Genomic DNA, 17,499 nt, shown 5'->3' with positions numbered 1-17,499 from the left:
ATTTTGTGCATTTTAAAGCCTCTTACATTTTATAATCCTCTTTACAATGCTGTAAAATGGTTTACAAACATTTCTCGGGTGTCAATTGCAAAACCTATTCTCTTCCAGGTACAGATAATAAGGACACTGAGGTATTGCCAAGTATGCCTAGTCCCTGATCACCTACTTTGGAAGTCTTGGAACCAGAATCAGACAAAGGTCTCTAGCTTTGCTTTAGCATCTCCAGAACTCCTGGTCCCATTAGAGTTGCAATATTGTGGCGATGCGCAGAAACCACAGGAGCTTCGTAGGAACTGGGGTTTTCAAAAATGGCTGGGGGAAACCCCGGTGGAAGACAGGTTATGCAGGTGTCAGGTCCAGCCTCAGAACTGGTACCACCGGGAACAGTGTGTGGAACAGGACGGTGCAGTCGGGTGTGCCGGCCTTTAGTTAACCCGGCACTCCCCCACCTCCTGCCCAGGCGGCCTCAGTTTACCTTGACCGAATGGAAGTAGGAGGCAGCGCTCCGGAGGCCTGCGCACAGGCCCTCCTCCTCCTCTAGTCCCGCCGGCTACTGGACGAATCCTGGCCGAGCCTGGGCGGGTCAGACGCCGCACGAAGGCTTTGGGCGCCCCGCAAGCAGCTGGGAGGCGGGGCGCGGCGGCGGCGAGGGTGTCGTGCTCTCGGCGGGCCTCAGGGCGGCACTCTGGGCCCGCGGCCTGCGCTCTCGGGCGGGCCGGGCTCGCTCCGCGCCGGCCGCGAACGTGTCTCCCGGTGACGCAGCCGCGGGTGGGGAACGTGGTGCGGCGGCGGCGACAGCGACCGTGCGCACGGCCGTTTCGGAGAAGACGAGGGGTTTCCGACGCGACGCTCGGCAAGGAACGAACAGCCTTTCGGGTACGGCCGGCGCGGGGCCTGGCGGGGCCAAGGAGGCCCGGAGGCTGCCGGGGTCGCGCCCCGTGACGCCCCCGCGCTCGCCGGTGCAGGCGCAGCTGCGGGCCGAGGCTCCATGTTGGGAAGCGCCTTGCGCCCTCGTTAGCGGGATACGGGTGCCGCGGGCAGAGCCCCGGGCTGGGCGCAGTGAAGATGGAGGCCCCGCTGAGGCCTGCCGCCGACATCCTGAGGCGGAACCCGCAGCACGACTACGAGTTGGTGCAGAGAGTCGGCAGCGGCACCTACGGGGACGTGTACAAGGTGAGGCCCCGGCCCGGCCTGCAAGCGTGGGGCGCCCCCGGGATGCGCCGGACCACAGCGTCCGGCCAGGAAGCGGCCCGTACCCCGCGGCACCGTTCCGAGCACCCTGGGTTCCCCATCGGTTCTTTAAGTTACCGACCGGCAGACTTAACCGCACTTTCCAAACCTCGGCTGAGCTTTTTTTTGTGGTTTTAAGGCGTATTTATGGTATCGAAGTTACTCTGTAGGATGTTCTGGTGTTAGCGTGTGGGGAAAATGCTTTGCGGAAGGCTGTAGATGGGAAAGAAAATTGTAAATCTAGACAGTTGCACTCTAAATTATTGTTTTGGGTGAACTTGACTGTAAAAATCCCTGTGGAACCGGGCTCTAAATTGTGAACTGTAAGGAATCTGGTTCTGGAGTAAAAGGATTTGTGTGTAAACATGACGGCCTGTAGGAAGATGTCCTTGGGGACCGGTGAGATGGCTCTGGATGTAAAGGCCTTTAGGACCCTAGAAAGGACCCCGGATTCTCCCGGTGGTGGAAGCGAGTTGTCTCCAGACCTCCACAGGGACACCCGCACCCCCGTACACACACAAATACAGACTCACACAAACCCAGTAAGTAAACAAAGTGTAATTGAATTTAAACAAATCTAGAGAAAGACGTTTTTCACCTGGCAGAAGTTTAAGTATTTGTTGATAATAATGAATATAACTTATGGGGTTTTCCTACTCCAATAATTCCTCTCTCTGGGATTTATAGTATTCCATAATCATGAGTGGATAATTGCTGCTATCTGTTTTACTGGTCTCTTATATTAAGACAAATAACAATAAATTTCTAATCCGCCATTACAAAACAAAAACAAACAAAAAAACATGACATAGCAAAGCAAACCAGTTTCTTAAATTAGCTAAATTTTTGAAGGGTTCAGAGGAAGAGACTGTTCAATATTCCTTTATGGCTTTTGTTCTTTGTTCCAAAAGGGCAGAGTTAGTGCAGTTCCTTATGAGTGTTAAGAAAAAGCTTATTTTCCTGTCTGCATCATATATATTCATAATCAGTATGTTCCAACAGCAATCTGCATAGAACCCTAATGGCTGTGTTTCATGAATAATCGCTTGACTCCACTGAGGTACTATCCACAGGTACTATGCAAGGAAAACATCTCTTTCCTCTGCATGTTTTTGAGTAACTTTCTGCTAGTAGTACTACCTTGGGGTGTTTGATTCTGAAGTGAGGGTTCTGGGTTGGCTTTTTACCTCTTAAGATAAGGCACTTTGACCCAACGAGACACTGTTTGAGAGACCGAGCTGTGCAGCAGAGAGGAGGTCCTGACTCTGACTTGAGCACCTTTGATGCTAAGTGCACAGTTATAAGGGACCCCTTCCTTATGTAAAATTAGTGGCAGTTAGCATGAACTTGTTTATTTGCTCATTGCCCGTTTTAGGAAATGCTTGCTCTTTAAAAAACAGAAACTCCCATTGCTTTCTTAGTCCCATTTTAAATCATCTTTGTCTTATGATTCACTGTAAGTTAGACCAGTTCAGTTCCGTTTGTGGTAATTATACAATTCTCTAAATTCTTCTTGCCAAGAGCTCTACGTTTTTCTTTACAGAGTAACAACCAGAGCAGCCCTCTGGAAGGATCGCATCCTTCCCTGGGAAAGCAGTGTTTACATTAAAAGGACAGCTGCCTGCCTGCTTCTTACCCAGCTGCTTCCTGGGCCTGCTGCTCACTTCTACAACTCAACAGACAGATCCGAGGCTGACTGCTCCCCACCCACCTCAGCCTCCCACCCTTCACCACAAGCAGTAGTATGTGGGCTCCCTGAGGGCTAGGCCAGCCTCTGAGTCCCACACAGCCTTAGCTCATGTGCCTTTCTTCCCTTTGGTGTGCTCTAATTACCTGGGATCGCCTCCCTCCCCCACTTTCCACCTGTTGCCACCATTGCTGTCTAGGAAAACATTACTCAGTCCTAGTGAACCCCAGCCTCCTCACCCTGACCTCTAACCTTACCCACCACCCTCCCTCACCCTGCTCTAACCACACTGGCCTGCAGGCTTTCCTTAACAAGAAGCATCTTCCCACTTTGGAGTCTTTGTCCTTGCTACTTCCTCTGTGCCGTCTTCCCAGACAGGCCTTGCTTCCTTCCCTTTAGACACACCTGCCATCACTGTGCTCACTGCTGGCCAGCAGTGCTTTACTTATTTTTTTACTTGTCTGTTTTGACTAATAATATAAATACTCCACAGAGACAGGGATTTTACACCCACCCCCCATTTTGTTGTATCTTAACACCTAGAATTAAGCAGGGCATGGATTCAATGATTCCTAAGAGGTAGACAAAGTGACAAAGGGCTCTAGGTGATTCCATCACCTAGTTGTCTGAGCATTTAATTTTGACATCACAACAGTGCTTGTATTTAATTCTCTGTGTTCCTGCACTGTTCTGTTTTTTTTTTTTTTTTTTTTTTAACGATGGCTACATGTCTGTTTTTATTAAAAATTTCAATAACTCGAGTTCTCTGGGAAAACATTTCTGAAAAGCTGTTTCATAGCATGTTTATTATCAGTGATCTAAGTCCTGTGGAATTTTTTTGAGTTTATACTTACTCCTTAATATGCCTAGAACACGAAACTTTGGAATTTTTTTTTAAAGCAAGCTGATTGTATTTTTGAGAAACTATATTTTTACAAAACTGAAAATCCTGGGACACTTTAGAAGTGTTTTCCATCCGTGGTGCAAACTAGTAAACTAATTAATGAGAAATAATGACATCTCTTCAACTCTTACCCATCCCAGTTTGTTTTTATGCCTGAGCTATATTATGAAGTAGTAACTTTTAAAAGGTCCTGGCCTTGAGATTCTTTGCAGTTTTTACATTCAGTAAATACACAGGTCTCCTAGGAACCTTCTTTCCCAAGAGGTGCAGACACCATCTTAAATGGCTGTTCTCTGCTTGAAAGGTGAGGAAAGTAAAGATGCCGGAAATGGAGGGAATCTTTGAGAGCTAAGCCGGAGATGGAGGAGAGACAAACACAAGGGAGAAGAATGAGGTGAAGGTAGGATGAAAGACTAAGTTCCAGCTGGGCAGATCCTGTTTGTAAGATTTAACACTTGCTAAAGGAAGGGGAAATCTAGATAAAGCATCCCCCCCCCCCACCTCCTGTCCACAGAGCAGCTTCATGTCATTGTCATGGTTCACAAGCAGCAGCATGGGTGCCTCTGCCATTTTCTACCAGCTGTGTCCGGGCTAGTGTCCAGAGAAAGTCCACAGCCTCTTCACCTTCTCTAGGATGGAAGCTAGAGCAGGGGACCCATGTACTTCTTTTCAACTCTTTGAAGAGTGACATGTTTAGTTACAGGACAACAACCTACAACTGTATTATAGCAAACAGGAAATATTTTGCTTAATGATATTAGTGGTAGTAAACTGTCCAGATGTATGTAAGAAATAATGCTAATAATACAGGTTTTTTTCAGGCCATTTCTTAAATGTTTTGAAATGAATGTTTCTGAAATGACTTACACTGTTTTATGATGCCAGCCATGATGTCACACATGCTACAGTGACCAACAGTTTTTTTAGAATTAATGTTTTTAAAAGGATCCATTGAATGAATCTCTAAGTGTCACATTAGTTATTTCTTTTTTTATTAGATACTCTGTATTTACATTTGGGATGTTATCCCCCCTACTCCCATCCTCCCTCCCCCTTCATTTGCCTTCACAAAGGTGCACTCCCTCCTAAACACCCTCTCCACCCCATTGCCTTGTCATTCCCCTACATTGGGAAAACATGCCCTCTCTGGAACAAAAGCCTCTTCTCACATTGATGCCAGACACTGGAATCTTCTGCTACATATGCAACTGAATCAATAGGTCTCTCCCTGTGTGCTCAGTGGGTGGTGTTTTACTCCATGGGAGTTTTGGAGTGTTTGGTTGGTTGATAATGTTGTTCTTCCCATGAGGTTGCAACCCCTTTGAGCTCCTTCAGTTCTTTCTTTAGCAGCCTCATTGGGGTCCCCGAGTTCAGTCTGATGGTTAGCTGCAAGCATGCTCAGCTGTATCTATATGTATCTATATCTAACAGTCACTGAGGAGGCATCTCTGTCTGGTTCCTGCCTGTAAGCACTTCTTGGCATCAGCTATAGTGCTTGGATTTGGTGGCTCCATATGTAGTGGATCCCCAGGACATTAGTTATTTCTAATTTGTAAGATTCTTTTGTCATTATAAATGACATAATTTGCATAGAAAGCTTTGTCATATCTGTGTGTGTGTGTGTGTCTTACCATTTCTGTGAGTTCTTCTGGAACTGCTGTAATGAATCCTTTTATTCAAGGCTTCCCTTTTCTCGTCAGAATTCTGGAATGGTTTTAGGCACTTTGAAACATATGCTAAGATCAAATGGTAAAGAAGCAGCTTAGTATATAGTGGTAGTGGGTGCTGAGCCTGTGCCGTGGTCCAGACACAGGCCTAAGAAAGCAAATACATTGTCAAATAGGAGCATGTAATCTAGTCAGGAAAACAGACACGCAGTCATAATTTGGTAAGTGCCATAACAGATACGGAAGAAATCCTCAACTCTGTCTTTATTAAGGGTTGGGGGTTTGGGAGCCACCTGGGGAAGATTAACCAAAGTAGAGGCAGTAACTAGACTTGGTTTTTTTTTTTTTTTTTTTTTTTTTCCTAGTATGTGCAAACGTCTAGGGACTGGCACTGGCAACAAGCCAGTGGTGAGTCTTAAAGAGTATGCATCTTCCTTCCAGGTCCCTTGCCATAAGAAGACCAGGAAATGGAGGGCAGGAAAAGCCAAGATGGCAGAACTTGTTGTTGGCATGAAGAAATGTGTGGGTTTTTTCTTTAGTCTGAAGAAGTATTTTAAGGTGAAAATTTCATTGGTGTACTGGTAAATAATAGACTTTTTTAAGAAAAATACCCATGATCTGTAACTGAAAGAGAAGGTAATTGATGACATTTGGGTGTGTTTTTGTCTTAGGTGATTTTTTCTTTTTCTTTTCTTTCTTTCTTTCTTTTTTTTTTTTTTTTTTTTTTTTTGTGCTGTTAACAGGAAATACAAATTTTGTGGGATGTGAATTTTGTGTTCAGGTCTGTTTGCCCTTCAGACATTTCATAAGTGACGGTGTTGCTTAGGTAAGAGGAACTTGGACTGGAGCCTTGGGAGCTCTGAACTGGGGATTCAGGTTTAGGAGTCATCATAAGTGCATGGAGAGTGCACGTGACATGGAATGAGGCAGGAAGCTTTCACACAGGAAGTTTTTAGGAGAGCTGAGGGTACTGTCGTCTTGGGGACAGAAGAAAACCCATACACTGGTGGCATCAGAAGGAAGGGCTGAGGAGGTTCTTTGCATAGGAGTTTTGAGACCCACTATCTCCCATCTCCTGCTATCATATGCACTGATTGTAGTGAGGAAACATGGAGGATCTTCCAATAATAATAAAATAATAATTTTACTTATTAAATATTTTGTTAATAGTTTTTATGAAATTAGTAGTTATTAATAAAACTACATAAAAACAGTGACCTTAGGTGTACCACTGTATCAGCTAGTCTAGCATTGGGCCAGTACACAGCGTCTGCTCAATACATATATCTTGAAGAAGAAAGCAATGTCCTGGAAAGTCACAGGTTTGCTAAGCACAGAGGTGTGGGACTGTTAAGATGGCTCAGCAAGTAAAGACTCTTGCTGCCACGCCTGATGACCTGACTTTGATCCCATCAACCCACATGGCGGAAGGCTAGAGCTAGCTCCTCCAGTGAGTGCCAGCCCATTTCCCTGTTCGGATGGTAGAGTGAGGTTCACAGACTGATGGAGAGCCGTGATGGGAACTGGGAGAACGAGGTGAAGGGCTGTTTGCTTAGGGCAGTGCCCTTGGACACATCAAGTGAGCACAGCGAGTAGACTGCTACCTCCGTGGGACATGGGACTGTAGCCCACAGGAGAGAGGCAGCCCATGTGCACTGGATGGAGAATGCCAGGAGGGATGCAGGAGGCAGGTCAAGGAGTTAACAGAGACTGTTGGGGTAAGCTTCACTGAGTTAGATTTGAGCAGAGCCTTGGAAATGAGGGAGTCAGCCGGGTGCTCCTCTGAATAAGAGGAGTGGGAGGTACCTCTCTGTTTTATCAAATCCTCAGATCCCGTTTCCACAGCTAAACTGCAAGCTCAGAGGCAGGCACTGAAACCAAGACAAAGATTGCCATCATATGACTTGGGAGAAGAACTACAAGTCACTGTCATTAATATAAGTGTTTAAAGTCTGATTTTGTGAGCAAGAATGTGTCACTATCTCTTTGTCTTGCTTTTTGAGTATTCTCTAGTCATTAAATCTTAATAAAGTCTATCAAGAACACTAATGGCCTTAGCCCTGAAGTTAGGAGAGAATGGTTTTGACACGGGTGTGATTAAAGTACATCCTCAGTGTCCTGGGACGCTGGCATTAGAGGCTCTAACTTCACACTGGTGTTTGCAGAGTGAGGATCTTGGAAGTAAGGCCAACTGTAAAAGATGAAGGAATGTGCTTCAAAAATCTCATCCATGTTAAATAGTATATTACTATGAAAATAAATATGCTTTGTTGAGACGAAGTGTTGTAACTGTTTACTATTTATAAGTCATCTGGTTAAGATCTTACTTAGTATTTATTTTTACTGTTCAGAAATAAGTGTTTTAAGACTGCCTGAAAAGGAAACATGGACCCAATGATGGGTGTGAGTCTCTGAGCCATAGCTGGGAGCAAATGATTTCAAAAGGTCTTTCTACTTGCATAGAAATATGAAAGCGATGAAAGAAATCTTTCGCCGTAGACAAGGCAGATGTGAGGGAGTGTGGTCCTATCTTGGGGACGTGAGCTCTGAGCTTTGAAGTCATCACAGCCTAGCACAGACCACCCTGTTCCCTTTCTTAGGAAGTATTGTTACTTTGAGTATTTCCAGTGGTTTTAATGAAGATATGCAAGATAGAATACAGATTAATACAGATTAACTGTTCTGTTTTCAGTTTTGCTTTCAAAAATTAAAAAGTTTCACTTCTAAACTTTAAATTGTGGTTTTGGACCAAGAACACAGGAAAAGAAAGACGAAGCCTGTTAAAAGTGATACTTGTGTTTTGGGGGCTTCCTTAGCAGTATGAGAACTTCCCCACAAGGTAAACCAGAGCAAGCCCTTTTCTCACGTGTCTGGACCATTTTCAGGGTTGGCACATGTCGGAGTACTTTGAGAAGGCTTTTGTGTCCTGATTTTGCAGGGTACTAGTTAAGTTGGGGAAATCAGTGACCTTTGGAAAGGGCAAGACTGTATAGCTACTGTAGCTCTCTTTTTCTCGAATGTCATTATCTCCCAAGGAGACTCTCAGCTGATGTCCGAGGGCCAGGTCTATCCTCACAGGTGTTTGAGCACACGAATCATACCAGCCCCCACCGTCCAAAATTTTATAAAAATAAAATCGGATTAAAATGACTAAGAGTGACTAATGTTTGCATAACCTTACTGTACGTTCTCGCAGCAATCCTATAAAGGAGGTGGATCAGATGTATTTTAATCTATTTCACTCAAAAAGAAACTTGTCTCTGCCTTGTCTGTAGATTGCACACTATCAGAACTTGAATCTAGGTCTCCTAGTCTCCCAGTTCCTGCTTGTCTTCTTTATCCCAGCCTTCTATAAACTGCATCTTTCAATTCATTAGTTAACCTTTAAGTACACAGCCCTTCACACACTGCCTAGTGCATGAGAAGCTCTATACACATTGCGGTGAGCAGGCTCGCTCCCCTGCTGAGGGCTGGAATGTTTTATGGACTAATGTTTGACTGTGCACATAAGCACGTTTGCAGAGGCGCTTCCTCCTGGTTACTCTGTGGTCATCTCTCTGTCTCCTGCTTTCCAGTCTCAGCTTAGGCTCAGTTCTTTACTTTTGCAAGTGAGGCTGTTGCTGGGAGACCCTTCCTATCCGGCTGCCTTTTGCCTTCCTTGTTTTGGAACTTTGGATTTATGGATACTGTACTGAAGTTAGTGGGTCCCCTAGACCATGTTGTCAGTGGGATTATAAATTAAACAAGACACGAAGTATTTTAGACAAACAAAATCCTTATTCTGCATCAAAGAGTATTGTTTGTCTCTAATGAAAACAGGACGGCCTGAGCAGACTTCCACTGTGAGCTTGTGAACCAGGGGCTCCTCCTCACCCATACATGGGTAATTTTTTAACATTTGGGACAGGTCTTACTTGCTACTTTGTTGGCCTCAAACTCTCAGTCCTCCTGCCTCCACTTTGAGTTCTGATCACAACTGTGATTAGATTAATGCTCTTCGCGAATAACTGCCTAGTTTGTGGCAGAGCTGCTTGGGCCGCTCTGGGCGATTTCCACAGTGGTACTAGTTCATGGGCGGCACTCAACAGTCTCATGTTGTCCTTCTTTTCCTGCCCTGTAGATAGACTGCTTTCTCTTTAGCATCTTTTTAAAAAAACATTTAAGTACTGTAGGTTCATTTTAGAAACCTATAATACAGGAAGAAATGAAAGTAACCTTGTGTTTTCTTAGCCAGTAGAAAGACATTGTTACATAGTAAAAGCATTCTTATTAAGGACATATGTCTTCATTAATTGTCAATTTGACATAACCTAGGAGTCACATATCAGATATACTCCATATTAGGTATTTACTTTATGATTCATAACAGTAGCAAAACAGTTACAGTTATAAAGTAGTGACGAAATAATTTTATGGTTGAGGGTCATCACAACATGAACTGTATTAAAGGGTCACAGCTTTAGCAGGGTTGAGAACCACTGGCCTAGAGTTATCTGAGTCTCAATTGAGGGATTGCTTAGATTAGATTGGCCTGTGGACATGTCTGTGGGACATTTTCTTAATTGCCAATTGCTGTAGAATGTCTGGCCCACTGTAAGCAGTCCCACCCAAGTCAGATCTTGGGATGTATAAGAAACGTGGCTGTGTGGAGGCCAGGGAACAGTAATCACTCATTGGTTCTCCATAGTTTCTCCTTCAGTTCTCCCTCGCGTTCCTGCTTAGATGTCTTTCAGTGGTGGATTGTAACCTGGTTGTAAACCAAATGATTCTTTTCCTCCCCAGATTGTTTGGTTAGAATATTTAATCACAGTCACAAAGAGCAAGAAAGAACAAAGAGGCATAAATGGCAGTCTAGACATTATAATCATTAAAATGCAGGTCATACAGACATATTTGGGATGTTTCTTAAATAGTTATGCCTAACTTTTAGTTTCAGTAAATACACATATTTACTTTGGTATATGATTTCTTTATGTGGTTGTACATTTTTTTCTTGTTTCTCTCTCAAGTGTACAGTAGAGTTTGTTCAGGGCACGGGGAGGGAAGAGGGTGGGAGAGGGAGAGAGGAAAGAAGGGAGGGAGGGGAGGAGAGAAGTAGAGGCCGGCCATGAGCACATGGAGGGAGGGGGGAAGGGACAAGGGAACATGAAGACAAGAGCAAGAGCCTAATATTTAATTAAAGTTTTAGTGAATTTGATTAGTCTCCAAAAATGTTTGACTCATTCCTTTTTAAAAAGTTAAGCCCTTTTGGCTAGCAAGATCCTCATTGGGTAAAGATACTTGCACCAGCCTGACTGAGTTCAGGCCCATGTGTTTGGAGGAGAGGATCAATGTCATAGATGGTCACTGGATTGTACATATGCTCCTGTGCACACTAACTGAATGAATTCTTTTGAAGTTATTAGATGATCCTCTGAAGCAACTCCCTTTTAGCAAACTTAGTCTATACTGGAAAGGAGTTAGAAGTCTATTTGGAGACACATAGGTGTCCTTGCAGACTGAGTAGAAGGCTTTAGTTGACTGGAGATAACATGTCGTCCGGCTCTGCGCTAGATGGGGTCCCAGTGCTGAGAGAGGTGGGCATCCCATTCGTAAGAACCTCTCCAGTTGAGGACCGTTTGCTTTCTCTCCAGCATAGTCTCACAGGCTCTCCGGGAATGCACCAGCAGTGACACAACAAACTTGGTGGGATTCTTGGAGGCTATTTTGTCTCATAATGCTTTATCAGCCCCCCCCATACTAAACGGGTCTTTTCTTTGGTATTATGGCTCCTGATTTTGTGTTTTTAGGAGATTTCCCTGTGTGTCTTTGCATCTATGTTTCTTGGGCTTTTTCTTTGGATCTTTGTTTTTCTGTTCCATTGGTCTTTTTTCCTATTTAGATTTGTCCTTTTTAATCTTACTATACTATTTTTCTTTCTTTCTTTTAGACACTTGTTTTCTAATGAGAGGAGGCAAGAAAGGATGTCTGTTTGAGGAGGTGGGGAGAAGAATCTGAGAAGAGTTGGGGAAGGCAGCCATAATTAGTATATTATATGAAAAAATGTTTTGGATTAAAATTTTTAAAAAAAAAAATGTGCTCAGATTTTGGCTAGGGAATTGAGTCTATTTGCCTAATAATGGGAGAAGCCCTGCAAGTACAGACTTCTCCCAAGAGGATCCTCCTGTCCAGATCTGTCCAACTGTGTAGAAGTCGACACACGTCAGAAACAGTGAAAGAATCTCTGGAATTGTCAGATTAGAGGAGAGGGAGGGAAAGCAAAAGTATGTGTGAGAGGCTGGATGGGCCATTGTGTGACATGATCATCCTCAGACTCAGGAGGCAAAGGCTGGGGGATCACTTCAAGTCCAAGGCCAGCTGAGACGCCACTGCGTTCCAAACGTGCTTGAACCACGGAGTGAGATCTCATCTCAAAATAAATAAGTAGACAAAAAAAAAAAAAGAAAAGGTGAAGTTTTGGCTTAGGATAGAGCCTAGCACACACAAATCTGGGTTCAGTCCGCAGCACTGTATAATATACACTGAACTTGGGAACACACCCCACAATAGCCTGGGGGGTGGTGGGAGGGTGGAGCTAAACGTTGAAATCTGCAGGAATGGTGGTGGCAGGTGGGGCTAGAGCCTGGGTTATTTATTAAGCTGTAGGAGTAAAAGCCTAGAAGTTGGTGGGTAATGGCAACAGGAAAACAGTGGTACAGTCTGTGTGAAGCTCAGACCGTCCTTAGCTCTCACCATTACCTCTAGTGGGCTTATGATCAGTTAGTGGCAGATACAGATTTCTTGGAACTGACCATCTTGTCTCCTGTCCTTGAGTGTTGCACGGAACTCTGCCATCCATAACCCAGTAATGGCACCTTTTCCTATCACCCAGAAAATGGATTTTGTTGTCTCATTTTGGCTTTATTTTCCCCTTGGAAACCTTTTCTCTGGTCCACTGAGCCTGGGCTGAGAGCACTTGTGTGCTTCGGAATGTTCAGGATTTCATACACTGTGGTGTATTTGCCCTCTACTTTTGTAGCCCCCCCTTGTCCCCCCACCCCAGTAAAAACTCCCTGAAGACAGCACAGGTTTTATTACATCACTAGTACCAGTGCCTGGCACATAGTATGTGGTATGATGAACTTGTTAAAAATAATGTCCTTAAAGAACTGCTCATAGAACTTTAAAAGGGCACAATTAGCTACTTCTTTTGTGTATAAACCAGCTACTGTTCCTTTTTTTTTTTTTTTTAAACCTCGGAGATGCTATGTTGCTAATTTTTGTACCAGTTCTTATATCTGAGGTCTTTAAACCTGACCCTACTGAGCACTTTCTGGACATAGAGAATCTTACTGAATATTGAGACTCCTGTTTTCCAGTTATTAAAAAAAAAATGAAGGAAGTGAAGTCAGAGCCTTCATTTAGCTTCATGAAGCTTTGTAGTGTTAAAACTATTCAAGAAGAAAGTTATTTTGGAGTAAGATGAGGTACCTAATGTGAAGAAGAGCAAATCCATCAGTAAGAATAAACTGAGACATTTAACCATCCTAATTACATTGTATTGGGCTCTAAGTGCTTCCTGTATACCAGACAACCTGATAAAGTAGAATGGGTACATTAAGATTCTTTGTAGAGTGATATGGGGATTTATTTCATCTTGCAAGCAGTACAAAAATCTTCAATTCTGTATGTTAGTTTAAAAAGCAGTTGGGGGGGGGCAGTGTTGGACTTTAAAATTCATATTCTAAAACCCAGTACTGCTTTGATTATATTGTGAAATTACATAGTCGAGTTTCTGGAAGATCACTTGATTTGAATTAATCTGAACAGTCTCTGTGTGTGAGCATGTGCGTTCCACCACCCCACCCCCAAAGCCTCTTTGCCTTTCATTATAAAAGAGCCTGGTACTGCTTTCTGTTTTAAAAATTCAGCTGGAAAATTACAGAGTCCAAACATTTGCCCATCAGTTCTTTCCTTTGGAGACAGAAATGTGTCTCCCAGCGCGAGCTGACATTTGCTTGACTCTGTCAGCGGGAACTGTCGTTTGTGGCTCTGCTTTCACTCCTGTAACTGCATACACTCAGGCTTCTACACAGTGCAGCTGAATTTTTAAATTCCATCTTTCTGAGTTTCCCTGGTGGTTTTCAAATTTTCCAGAGCTCTGTTTCTTTCTGAGACATTCTGGGGGAGGAAAAAAAAAGTTCTTGGGCATAACTTTTCATTTTAGTTATTAGGTTGAAACAGTTTGTTTATACTGGTTCCTGTCAGGTCCAAATGAAACGCCATTCCCTCAAGCTCCGGAAGGCAGTCCAAACATCCTGAAATGAGCACAACCGGGTATAGGAGCATTTCTGTCAGTCAGATAGAAGCCAGCATTCCTCAGGAACTTGTGAAACTAGTTCTCTAGCAAAAGGAGTGATTTTCCTTTCCTCAGGCCCAAGGGACTTGTGGCTACCTGAGGTGCCTGTCAGCAATCGAAGCCCATGCTGGCCTCCCAGCTCCTTCAGCACCCAGAGCACCTGTTACACATTTCACAGTCCATGTGGGTATCCCAGTCCTCACCTCCTCCCTACCCTGACCACTGCCCTGCTCACCTCCTCCCTACCCTGACCACTGCCCTGCTCACCTTCTCCCTACCCTGACCACCCTGCTCACCTTCTCCCTACCCTGACCACTGCCCTGCTCACCTCCTCCCTACCCTGACCACTGCCCTGCTCACCTTCTCCCTACCCTGACCACCCTGCTCACCTCCTCCCTACCCTAACCACTGCCCTGCTCACCTTCTCCCTACCCTGACCACTGCCCTGCTCACCTCCTCCCTACCCTGACCACTGCCCTGCTCACCTCCTCCCTACCCTGACCACTGCCCTGCTCACCTCCTCCCTACCCTGACCACTGCCCTGCTCACCTTCTCCCTACCCTGACCACCCTGCTCACCTCCTCCCTACCCTGACCACTGCCCTGCTCACCTCCTCCCTACCCTGACCACCCTGCTCACCTCCTCCCTACCCTAACCACTGCCCTGCTCACCTCCTCCCTACCCTGACCACTGCCCTGCTCACCTCCTCCCTACCCTAACCACTGCCCTGCTCACCTCCTCCCTACCCTGACCACTGCCCTGTTCACCTCCTCCCTACCCTGACCCCTACCCTGACTACCCTGCTCACCTCCTCCCTACCCTAACCACTGCCCTGCTCACCTCCTCCCTACTCTGACCCCTACCCTGACCACCCTCCAGCCCAGCCCTCTAGCTCCCATGCTTTCCTCTCCAGGGCTGCTCATTCTCCTAACCCACTCCCCCACACTCTGCTCCTGCTTCTCTACTTATGTTCTTTATCCCCGCAAATCTGCCCTCTGTACACAGCCCTGGCCAGGTGCATCGATTTGTCTCTGCTCTGAACTCTTCCATATGCTCTGACTGTTCTCTCTGTGTGTCTGTCTCTCCGTGTGTGTGTGAATCTGTCTGTCTGTCTGTCTGTCTGTCTGTCTCTCTCTCTCTCTCTCTCTCTCTCTCTGTGTATGTGTGTGTGTGTGTGTGTATCTGTCTGTCTCTTTCTCATCTGTTATAAAAACCTCCCATTAATCATACCAAGGAGCAACCATGTCATTAATTTATACACTAAAAATTGATATATCTGAACATATATATTCTTTAAAAAATAATTTTTGAAAGTGTCTTATTAGATGACTTAATCTTCGTGCATTTTCATAGTTACAGAATTGATCAGACAGTGCGTAGGATGTATTTATCTATCCCTAGTCTGTATACAAACTCACCTGTTTCACTGTTCTGCATTTGTGTGGTGTTTGGATCCCTCCGTTTAAGTGAAGGTTTACTCCCAGCGTAGCATTTCGAATGCTTTTTGAAAAGCTCATGCTGATGTGCTTCCAATGCTGCAGCCTCGTATAGAAAACTTGGGCTGCCCCCAGAATCCTCTGCATGGTACCTGTTTATTTCTCTTGCTAACCACTGATAACATCTTTTCCTTTGGCCTTTGTTGTGGTTGGTTGGGTTTGGTTTGGAGGTTGTGGTTATGGTTGTAGCCGGTTTTCCCATTTCCGAAGCTTTGCCTCTTATGATATATTATACATATACCTTGTTATATTTATACTGATGGTGTCTTCAGGTTGACTTCTGCAGTTTACACTATGTTTAAGGCTGTGCTAATGTGCTAATGGCTTTATTACCAGTAGATGCACCAGTTACCCACTTGTCTATTGAGTGCCATTCATGATGTCTTATTTTATTATGGATTGACTGCTGTAAACATCTGTATGCAGAAGTAAGTTTTCAGTTCAGTTTGGTACATGCCTAGGAGCAGAGATTGCTGTATCATATGCTAAGACTGTTTAGCTTTGTAAGAAACAGACAAATGCTCATTGTCCATGTCTGCATGTGCACTCTTAAGCATCAGTCCAGTGCAGACTGGAGAGCTAGCTCAGCCTTCAAGCGCACTGACTGTTCTTCAAGAGGACTTGGATTTGATTCCCAGAACCCACATGGCAGCTCACAGCTATATATCAGTCTAGTTCCAGGGATCTGAATCCCTCTTCTCCAATCTGTGAGTACGAGGCCTGTGGATCATACAAGCCATACACGAGGCAAAACATCCATGCACAGAAAATAAAAACACTAAATTGTCAACAGTGGTTACCTCAGGAAGATGAGAAAGAGGAGTACCATGTTTGCTGACGTTTTAATTACTTTTTACAACAAAATCTTACCCTATGATAGTTTTATAGCCTTTTTGACAGAAAAGTTTTTCAGTTTGAGAAAATAAAAATAATAATGAATCAACAAGAGCAAAACCAAAGTGGTTCGGTCTATTTTCTGTCTTCTAACATGTCCTAGTGACAAGGCAGAATATTGTATTCTCTGTATTCATGGGATCTATAAGAGTACCTTCCACATGTCAGCGTTCAGGACTATAGGCTTAACCAGCCTTGAGATACCAGCAAGACTTGGAATAGCAAGTTTGTGGCTGGAATTGCGGCAGGCAGTGTCTCCTGTGTTAAACCTGTGTTTTTCACCTGAGCCTCACAGCCTTGACTTACCTTGTGACTGCCGCCTTGTGTGCTTCTCCGGTGTCCTCTGTTGCCTTTATCCTTCCACTCTGTCCATAGTTGCTTTCCTGTTTTCTAGAGAATTCTAGGGAAGGGTTTAAAGGGCGTCCTAGACGAAGAGGGAAGTTAGGAAAGGAGCACACGTGTGCTCAGGCTCAATTTGCTACAGGCTAATAAGAAAAGAATTCAGTCTGGACTTTATCCCATCCTTCAAGGTGAATTTTACACATGTTGGAAAGTTTCTGGTTCTGTGTGTGTGTGTGTGTGTGTGTGTGTTTTCCAGTATATTTAAAAGACTTTTCTGTGGATTAAGTTAAACTTTCAAGATTTTTTAAAAGAAGACTTTATAATACATCAAATCTGTAACATTAAAAATTACCACAAAGACCTAGAAATGTATCGTGTCTAGAATGCATTTATCTCCACTGTACATGCATCAATGAATGAATGAATGAATGAATGAATGAGTGAATAAAATCTTCACAGAAATCAATTCAGTGTGAAAGATGATTATTATGCTAGTGGATGTTTTTCAATAAATGTCGTCTGTTAAATATTACACAATTAAGTACTTTATCGAGTACTTGTTACAGTTGAAAAGGAAAGGGGGACACTTTGTTCTGAAAAGAACCTCATTACCTGGTGATCAGCACACAGTCATTTGACTTTCTGAGCTGACTCTTTTTATAATTAATTGAATTAAATAACATGTGAAGGATTTCAAAAACCATAAAGCAATACAGGTGCAGTAGCCATCGTTCACATTCACATTGTGAATCTTTGTTCTAAAACCCGTGCAATCCACTGAGTAAGACTCACAGGAGTTGGTAACTACTTATTGACATGTGTTTCCGTATGTCTCACTGATGTGCACACTCAGGCTGCAAACCAGTCTTCCTACAACCGGGTCAGATCAAAATGCTGAACTGTAGCAAGAGCTACAAGATCTGAAGTTAATGGGTAGTTCT

The 17,499-nt window shown here is 44.1% G+C and overlaps 1 protein-coding gene across 1 annotated transcript in view; it reads left to right on the top strand.

Moving 5' to 3' along the window:
- Positions 1-913: 913 nt before the first annotated feature.
- The window catches only part of MAP4K5 (mitogen-activated protein kinase kinase kinase kinase 5), an 86,026-nt gene continuing 69,440 nt past the window's right edge, over positions 914-17,499 (top strand). The window contains exon 1 of the mRNA XM_080942275.1: positions 914-1,173. Within this exon, the coding sequence (XP_080798401.1) occupies positions 1,066-1,173 (108 nt within the window). The 5' untranslated portion in view covers positions 914-1,065. The remainder of the gene's footprint in view (positions 1,174-17,499) is intronic.

Source organism: Micromys minutus (assembly GCF_963924665.1).
Source record: "Micromys minutus genome assembly, chromosome: 1".
NCBI lineage: Eukaryota > Metazoa > Chordata > Mammalia > Rodentia > Muridae > Micromys > Micromys minutus.
Note: the sequence above shows the minus strand (reverse complement) of the source record. Positions and strands in the feature narration are given on the sequence as shown.